A 9,741-nucleotide genomic window follows, 5' to 3' on the forward strand; every position below is an offset into this window, starting at 1 on the left:
TCCTGCCAGGCATTACTCTGCCGCCAGTGGCGCTGCCAGAGGTTGCTTCCTACAGAATCCACTGCCGCCTCCTGCCGGGCGTTCCTCCCACCACGGGTGGCGCTGAGAGTGGAGGCTGCCCGCTAGTGAACCCGTCACCTTCTCCTGCCGGTCGTTCCTCCCACCGTGGGCGGCCCTGCCGCCGAAGGAAATCTGGGGCCACGCGGCTTCTGTCGGGGATTCCTCCCACCGCAGGTGGCGCTGAAACTGGAGATCCCTCGCGGGAGAATAGTGCTGCTTGCGAGTCCTTTGCTCAAGGCGCTACCACAGGGAACGGGCAAACTTAAACCGTTATCCCACAAATTGCACTGCCAGGGTCACTGCCACTGGATTATCATTTTGTACTCCTCCAGCCGCTAGGGGAGCCATATGTGCCCTTCAGACCTGCAATAGACACCTCCGGACACTGTTGGCGCTCTTGAGCCCTTTCTTTGCATCCACCACCAGGGGGCGCTTCGTAGCTGCATAGCACAATCAGCACTAGGTAGGGCTAAGTTTGTCTTTCTTCTGGGATGGATGGAGAAGTAGTGTATTTTAGAGTCTTTTTAAGTTCATTCGTCACAAGTAGGCTTACATTAACACTGCAGTGAAGTTACTATGAAAATCCCCTAGTTCCCACACTCAGGTGCCCTCTCTGCCCGTTGACCGCAGCTAAGTTCGCAGCCAGGTGTCCCTGGAGAGGGAGCATGTGGTGTCCGTGGGCGCAGTTGACCCATTCCGCGCTCGTTGGGCACCGCAGGGGCTGGGGTCCATTATTGACCCCAATCATCACATTTTAATTTGAAGTTTTTAAGTTTCCATTGTACTTTGATTTTGTCCGGGCTGTTCCCCTTCCTTTTGGGGAGCTGCCCCTTCTACTTTGTCCTAACTTGATTTGAGTTTGTTTATTTGGTTTGACCTTAAAAGAGGCCGCACTCAGGCGCCTGCTCGGGTACACCAAAGTAGAATTTAGCACGGCCAATGTACCTAACCAGCACGTCTTTCAGACTGTGGGAGGAAACTGGAGCACCCAGAGGAAACCCACGCAGACACGGGAAGAATGTGCAACTCTGCACAGACAGTGACCCAATTGGGAATCGAGCCTGGTTCCCTGGTGCTGTGAGACAGCAGTACCAACCACTGTGCCACCGAGCCGCATTTGAGCTCTGACCCACACTCAGCAGGGACTTAATTAGTTGAACTTTCAAAACCTACCTATCATCAACATCAGAGATAGGCACCGGAATTCTACCACCGCGCCCACCCTGGGAGTAGGCGAGGGGCAGACAGATGCACGCGCCGTAATGTTACCGCCCCACCCACCACAGAAATCTGAGCGGACGAGGAGCAGATAATGGGAAGGTCCGTTGACCTCGGGCAGGATTTTACGGTTTTGGGATGAGCGAGGCCGGAAAATCCCGTCCACAGATTCCCTGGCACCCTCCTTGCGGTGAGCTCATGTAAATGAATCATGGTCGACACGTGACTTAATTTTGAGGGGATTGTTTGTTTAATTAAGTTTCAGTGAAGACCGTTTACAGACAATGATAGTATTTCTACAGTAATTGCATTCTTACTCAAAATTCATCATGTGTTGAGAATCACTGTAAATATCATTGTTGATGTTCTTCAACAATCTTCAACAGTGCCCTTTGGTCATGTAAAGGGGCACCATTAGGTAATTTGACAAGGAAGTATACAATGAAAGATCTGACACTGGGAACTTCTGAAGAACAAAGGGACCTTGGTATGTTTGTCCATAGATCTCTGAAGGCGGAAAGGCAGGTTTATAGGGTGATGAGAAAGGCATATGGCCCAGTCGTCTTTAACAATTGGGGCATGGATTACAAAAGCAGAGAGGTCATGGTGGCGTTGTATAGAACTTTGGTGAGGCCACAGCTGGAGCACTGTGTGCCGTTCCCATCGCCACATTATAGGAAGGATCTGAATGCCCTAGAGGGGGTGCAGAGGAGATTCACCAGGATGCTGCCTGGGATGGAACAGTGAAGTTATAATGAGAGATTGAATAGACTTGCGTTGTTTTCTCTGGAGCAGAGAAGACCTTTTGATTTGATTTGATTTATTATTGTCGCATGTGTTAACATACAGTGAAAAGTATTATTTCTTGCGTGTTATACGGACAAAGCATCCCGTTCATAAAGAACGAAATGAGAGAGCGCAGAATGTGGTGTTACAGTCATAGCTAGGGTGTAGAGAAAGATCAACTTAATGCAAGGTAAGCCCACTCAAAAATCTGATAGCAGCAGGGAAGAAGCTGTTCTTGAGTCGGTTGGTATGAGACCTCAAACTTTTGTATGTTTTTCCTGACAGAAGATGGAAGAAAGAATGTCTGGGGTGCGTGGGGTCCTTAATTATACTGGCTGCTTTGCTGAGGCAGCGGGAAGTGTAGACAGAGTCAATGGATGGGAGGCTGGTTCGAGTGATGGATGGGGCTACATTCACGATGTCTTGTAGTTCTTGGGGTCTAGGGAAGAGCAGGAGCCATACCAAGCTGTGATACAACCAGAAAGAATGTTGATTACGACTGAGGTGTTCAAGATTATGAGGACAGGGTGGCTAGGGAGCAGCGGTTCCCCTGAGTTGAAGGGTCAGTTACGAGGGGACACAAGTTAAAAAGTGAGGGGTGGGAGGTTTAGGGGGAATTTGAGGAAAAGCTTTTTTACCCAAGAGGGTGGTGAGGGTCTGGAATGTGCTGACTGGGAGGGTGATGGAGGCGGGATACCTGGATGAGCACTTGGCACATCATAACATTCAGGGCTATGGCAAGTGGGATTAGGTGGGTAGGTCAGGACCTTTCATGCATCAGTACAGACACGATGGGCCGAAGGGCCTCGTCTGCACTGTAGGATTCTGTGAATTAGTACAACGCCTCAAACTGGAGTGTGAAACTTGCTATCTTCTTGCCCAGTCCGAGCCAAGGAACTGTTGAAAAATAAGAGGTCACCCATTTAAGACGGAGATGAGGAGAGATTCGTCCTCTCCAAATCTCAGGAGCTCTCTTCCTGAAAACATGGTGGAAGCAGAGTCTTTGCATATATTTAAAGCGGAGTAAGGTGGATTCTTGATTAAGGAGGGGGTAAAGGTTATCGGAAGGTGGGTAGGCAGGAATATGGGATTGGGGTTATAGTCAGATCAGCCATGATCTTACTGAATGGTGGAGCAGGTTCGAGGGGCTGCCTCCTGCTGCTATTTCGTGCGTTATTGCTCCCTTATTTTTATGGTTCTTATTGCATTGGTGAATATTTGGTCGTCCCTCACAACCATCAAACGATAGGATTCACCTTCACACAATTTTCAAGACAATGTTTTTCAGCCAAAATCACCGTTCACTAATTGATTGCGAATTACTCTGTGCCGCTGTCCCGCCAGTTTTCCTGTGTCTTCCCTCTGCCTCGAAACACTCACCAGCTCCTTCACAGTGCAGTCTGTGTAAAGACAATTAGCTTAGAATCAGAAATCATCTCTGAGTAGACCTATTGGAAATGCAGCAATCTCTTCATAGGATCATTGAATTTTACAGCACGGAAGGGGGCCATTCGGCCCGTTGCATCTCCACTGACCACAATCCCACCCAGCCCCTATCCCCATAACGCCATGCGTATACCCCGGCCAGTCCCCCTGACGCTAAGGGGCAATTTAAAAGCACGGCCAATCCACCTAACCCGCACATCTTTGGACTGTGGGAGGAAACCGGAGCACCCGGACGGAACCCACGCAGACACGGGGGAGGATGTGCAGACTCCGCACAGACGGTGACCCGAGCTGGGAATGGAAACTGGGTCCCTGGTGCTGTGAGGCAGCAGTGCTGACCAGCGTGCCGCCCTGAGGCCACAGAGGGACTGGGTCTTCAAGTATGTCCAAGGCTGAGATAGATTGCAACACAATACTCCAAATGTGGCCTAACCAAGGTTTTGTATAGCTGCACTGTGATTTCGAACACTTACGTTGGTTATTTTCATCTGTTGCCCCGGATTGTTCTCGTCCATCTTCTTGTATTTTCGTTTTAGGCAATATACACTGAGCAATGTGATGATCAGCATGACCAGGAACACAGCGATTGATGAGGCTGCTGCAATGACAGCAGTGTCTTCCTGTTTGCTAAGTGTCTCGCAGTGTTTGCCCGTGTACCACCAATCCTCGCCTGTTGGACATCTGTAAAATGATGGCAGACAACATCTCAGCCAATGAAGCACACAGACACTCTGATAGGCCGATGCACGCACTGGTGAGGGAGGAAGAAGTCTCTTCGCTTTGAGTAATGTCGAATGAATGCACCTGAAGTCTCCTTCAGGGTCCCATGGAGCCTTCCAGCACAGACACAGGCCATTCATAATGGCAGATGGCCTTACGTAAGAACTAGGAACAGGAGTCGGCCATCTGGCCCCTCGAGCCTGCTCATCCATTCAGTAAAATCATGGCTGATCTTCTCGTGGACTCCACTTACCCGCCCGCTCATCATATCCCTTAATTCCTCTACTGTTCAAAAATCTATCCTTGCCCTAAAAACATTCAATGAGGTATCCTCAACTGCTTCACTGGGCAAGGAATTCCACAGATTCACAATCCTTTGTATGAACTCAGAGCTAAATCTGCTTCCCCTTATTTTGAGGCCATGCCCCCAAGTCCTAGTTTCACCTGCCAGTGGAAACAACTTCTCTGCTTCTACCTTATTGATTCCCTTCTGATATGTTTATGTAAGATCTCCCCTCATTCTTCTGAATTCCGATGAGTGTAGCCCCAGTCTACTCAGTCTCTCCTCATAAGCCAATCCTCTCAACTCCAGAATCAACCTAGTGAATCTCCTCTGCACCCCCTCCAGTGCCAGTCCATCCTCTCTCAAGTAAGGAGACCAAAACTGCCTTCCGCTGCCACAGGTCTATTTAGAGGACTGGCAGCTCTGTAGCCCCAATGGGAGAGGTAGGGGCTGCTGGGGGAGGCTGAGGAGCAGTGAGGCACTGCACCCTGAGGACAACCCTTCTGGTAGGTGAATGGGAGTGAAGGAAAACCCATCCATTGGCTCGATCCAGGCCTCGTGTAGGCCCCTCTTTGCAACATGAGACTTCTGCCTCTGCTGGTCCCCCAGCTTGCTGGGAGCAGTCAGTGAGGATCGGGGGGGGGGGGGGGTAATCCACCTGTCACAAAGTGCTGTTAAATGCCCCAAAAGTGACCCCAGTTGGGGGCCTCAGCTACCAACAAAGCTGTCCGCCTCCACGCAGACGAATATCTTCCAATCCCATCTTTTGGAATCATCTTGTACTCGTTACAGTTGAGAAGAATGAGGGGAGATCTCATTGAGACGTATAAGATGATGAATGGGATGGATAGGATAGAGGTGGAGAGACTCTTCCCGCTCAGAAAGGATAGTAGGACTAGGGGGCACAGCCTCAAGATAAAGGGTGGGCGGTTTAGAACGGAGTTGAGGAGGAACTTCTTCACTCAAAGGGTGGTGAATCTCTGGAATTCTCTGCCTGTTGAAGTGGTGGAGGCTGCCTCGCTAAATATTTTTAAGAAGCGGGTTGATGGGTTCTTGATAAGAGAGGGGATTAAGGGTTATGGGGAGAGGGCAGGAAAGTGGAACTGAGCCACGACAGATCAGCCATGATCTTATTGAATGGCGGGGCAGGCTCGAAGGGCTAGATGGCCTACTCCTGCTCCTATTTCTTATGTTCTTATGTTCTTATCTCCAGCGGTGGGAATGTGTTTGGGAGCCGTCCCCTCAGCACCTTCTTGTTCACCACCACATTGATGGGGAAAATCCCGCCCCCTTGTGCAGCACTGAAGGAAGTGCAGTCTTCTGTACAAAACATCAAAGGAAGACCCCGCCTGGGGGCCCCTCAGGAGAACGAGAGGTCACCATTCGGAGAAGACCAGAGGAGTTTGCCTCGGGTGCCCGGGCTGATACTCATCCCTCAATCAACGCCGCAAAAAGCAGGTTATCTGATTATTGATCACATTGCTGCTTGTGGGAGCCTGCTGTGCACAAATAGGCTGTTGAATTTCCTACAGTGTATACGCTTGGCTCATCACTGGCTGTTAAATGGTCTGAGGTTGTGAAAGGTTCTATGTATGTATATAAAAGTTCTCTCTCGAGGAACGTGCGAGCTTTTAATACTCCGTTTAGTGTGGAAACGATAACAGAATAACATTACCTGCACGCTGGCTCTCCCGCACTTATAATGCAGACACCCTCATTTTGACATTGAAAGTTAATGCATGATCCTGCGGCATCAGTGACTGTGCTGCCAGTGGCACTGCTGGCAGTGGGCATAGAGGTGGACGTAGAGGTGGGCGAAGAGGTGGACGTAGAGATGGACGTAGAGATGGGCAAAGAGGTGGACGTAGAGATGGGCGAAGAGGTAGGCGTAGAGGTGGACGAAGAGGTGGACGTAGAGATGGGCGAAGAGGTAGGCGTAGAGGTGGACGAAGAGGTGGACGTAGAGATGGGCGAAGAGGTAGGCGAAGAGGTGGACGTAGAGGTGGGCGTAGAGGTAGGTGTAGAGGTGGACGAAGAGGTGGACGTAGAGATGGGCGAAGAGGTGGTCGTAGAGATGGGCGTGGGTCTCGATGGTGTAGGTTGAGGTCCAACGAGATGAGATACATCTGAAAGAACAATGCACCATATATGTGTCAAATCACAGCACTATGTTAAGCAAAATAATATGGATGGTGGAAACCTGAAATTAGGCCAGAAAGTTTGGTTTACTTTGCCTTTATTGGCCAAGAACTACGCCAACACTTTCCTACTGCGTTCGCTCCAAAACAGGAAAATCCCGACCAAGGTTGATGGACCTTTACGTGATCCGTCTCCCCGCCCGCTACGATTCCCGTGGTGAGCTGGGGGGGGGGGTGGGAAAATTCCTCCCATTGAGTTATGAAGGAGGTTATAATGGAGCTGTATAAAATGCTCGTTAGGCCACAGCTGGAGCACTCTCTGCAGTTCTGGTCACCACGTTATAGGGAGGATGTGACTGCACTAGAGAGAATGCAGAGGAGATTCGCCAGGATGTCGCCGGGTCTGGAGTGTTTCAGCTACGCAGAAAGGCCGGTTAGGTTGGGGTTATTTTCCTTGAAGCAGAGAAGGCTGAGGAAGGGTGGCGGAGGCAGGATGCCTCACATCCTTAAAAAGAATCTAGATGAGCACTTGGCACGCCATAACATTCAGGGCTACGGGCCAAGTGCTGGCAAGTGGGATTAGGTGGGCAGGTCATGCGTCAGTGCAGACTCGATGGGCCGAAGGGCCTCTTCTGCACTGTCGTATTCCGTGTGACCTGATTGAAGTGTGCAGAATTACGAGGGACACAGGTTGGATAGATAGGAAGAAACCTTTCCTCTTAGCATAAGATTTCATAACAAGGGGGATAGATTTCAGGGATGGGGCAGGAGATTTAGGAGGGGATTTGAGGAAAAATCTTTTCACCCAGAGGATAGTGGGAAGGTGGAACTCACTGTCTGAAAGGGGGGTAGAGGCAGGAGCCCTGACAACGTTCAAGAAGCACTTAGATGAGCACCTGAAATGCCCCTAGGTACAAGGCTACAGACAAAGTGCGGGAAAATGGGATTGGAATAGATAGGTGTTTGATGGCCAGCACAGACATGATGGGCAGAAGGGCCTCCTATTGTGCTGTAAAGCTCTCGACGCTCTGAAATGCCGGATGTGCTCAGCAGGTCAGGAGAAGAGAAACAGAGTTAGTGGGGTCTCTTACCACTCCCTCTCCATCTCCGACGTAAAGGTTGGGAGTGAGCCCACCCTTCCTTTGGTGGGTTTAATCAGGCCGTGTGGTGGGGGGGGGGGGGGTGGGAGGCGGGAGGCGGCAGCCAGACCAGTTTTGGACTGGAACTGCATTCAGGAGACTATCCTGAGGTGGAGCTCTGCGATGATCCTAGACAGTCTGGTAAGGAGCCTTCCCACCCTCCCCTCGGCAGTCACCCAGGTGCTGAACTGGATTTTTGGTGTAGGCCTCTCCCACCACTGGTTAAATCCCAGCAGGGTGAGGTCCTTAAGGCCATTAATTAGCTGTTTAAAGGCCACAACGTTGGGCGCCATGGGGTGGACGGGACAGGCCACCCCTTCCCCCTGCCATTGATGACGTTGTGGTGGGGGTGGGGGGGGTGGTGGGGAGGCGTGTCAGGAGGGTAAGCAGTGCATTTTTACAGACTCTCTGCCTCCAAAGCTATCGGCGGGCTGACATTTCAGGCCCTTGGCCTTTGCCAGAATGAAGTTCTGCCAAGCTACGCGCAGTCAGAACTTTTGGGTGGGACCTCCCGTCCGCACTCGCCCAAAGACCCAGAAAATCCCACCCGAGCTCAATGGACCTTCGTACGTTCCACGGGAATTGTAGCGGGCGGGACAGGAAAATCTCACCCTTCGCATCCGATCCAACACAATTTCACTTCAATACCGTGCGTTACTGATTCCTTCCAACATTTCACCTGAATTCTGTTGTAATTTACATCTTGCAGAGTTCAGCAATGTTTGACTTTATCACCATGCACTTCAACATGACGGTTATTTATTAACCAGAGTCACAATAAATGTATCTACTTAATGGAAAACATTTTTAATGAGTTATGCAAACCCGTTCATTAAAATGGATGAATTCCAACATGGACTGACCTGGAAATTTGATCCCAGATGTGACAAAGGTATTTATACATTTACTTTAATTCTTCTTCCCTTTATAAATGAACTCTGTACCGGTTCTGTGTGCTATAAGCAGAAACTCACCAAGGCTCCGTGGACACCAACTTCCAAACCCACGACCGTTACCATCTAGAAGGACAACGGCAGCAGATACCTGGGAACACCACCACCTGCAAGTTCCCCTCCCAAGCCACTCACCACCCTGACTCAGAAATATATCGCCGTTCCTTCACTGTCGCTGGGTCAAAATCCTGGCACTCCCTAACAGCACTGTGGGTGTACCTACACCACGTGGACTGCAAGAAGGAAGCTCACTGCCACCTTCTCAAGGGGCAACTGGAGATGGGCGATAAGTGCTCGCCAGTCAGCAACACCCACATGCTGTGAAATAATTTTTTTCTTGAATTATGGCACTTGGCAATATTTAAGACAGAGATGCCGGCGTTGGACTGGGGTAAACGCAGTAAGAAGTCTGACAACACCAGGTTTAAGTCCAACCGATTTATTTGATAGTAAACTCACAAGCTTTCGGGGTTTGTCCCTACATCAGGCGAATGGAGAGTTCTTGGAGAATGGACAGTTACTCATATTCTTTGAGAAGGTGCATAACTAACATACTCTCAAGCCAAGAGGTTATAACAGTCTAGAAAGACTGAATGCCCTGGGGTCCTTTTCTCTGGAAATGATTAGGCTGACAGATAACCTAAAGCCTCTGGAAGGAGTTTGAAGGATAGATACAATGAAGATGCCTTCACTTGTGATGGGGGTCTATAAAACTCAGATGGTTATTCTGCAGAAAGGGTAGCGCTGCTGCTTCACAGCACCAGGGTCCTGGGTTTGATACCCAGCTCGGGTCACTGTCTGTGTGGAGTTTGCACATTCTCCTCATGTCTGCGTGGGTTTCCTCCAGGTACTCTGGTTTCCTCCCACAGTCCAAAGATGTGTGGGTTAGGTTGATTGGCCGTGCTAAGAAATTGCCCGTTAGTTGTCCAGGGTAGTGGGATTAGTGGGTATAATATGTAGGGATATGGGGGTTGGGCCTGGGTGAGATTGTGTTTGGT

General features: G+C 50.0%; 1 protein-coding gene across 1 annotated transcript in view; it reads right to left on the minus strand.

Annotated features, from left to right (window-relative positions):
• Positions 1–2,618: 2,618 nt before the first annotated feature.
• Positions 2,619–9,741, minus strand: part of mep1ba (meprin A subunit beta a) — a 32,881-nt gene continuing 25,758 nt past the window's right edge. Inside the window, exons 13-16 of the mRNA XM_080193554.1 lie at positions 6,546–6,639; positions 6,189–6,278; positions 3,984–4,191; positions 2,619–3,464 (exon numbers count right to left, since the gene is read on the minus strand). Of these exons, the coding sequence (XP_080049680.1) occupies positions 3,453–3,464; positions 3,984–4,191; positions 6,189–6,278; positions 6,546–6,639 (404 nt within the window). The 3' untranslated portion in view covers positions 2,619–3,452. The remainder of the gene's footprint in view (positions 3,465–3,983; positions 4,192–6,188; positions 6,279–6,545; positions 6,640–9,741) is intronic.

This window comes from Carcharhinus amblyrhynchos, chromosome 8 (genome assembly GCF_965287045.1).
Source record: "Carcharhinus amblyrhynchos chromosome 8, sCarAmb.v2.hapA, whole genome shotgun sequence".
Taxonomy (NCBI): domain Eukaryota; kingdom Metazoa; phylum Chordata; class Chondrichthyes; order Carcharhiniformes; family Carcharhinidae; genus Carcharhinus; species Carcharhinus amblyrhynchos.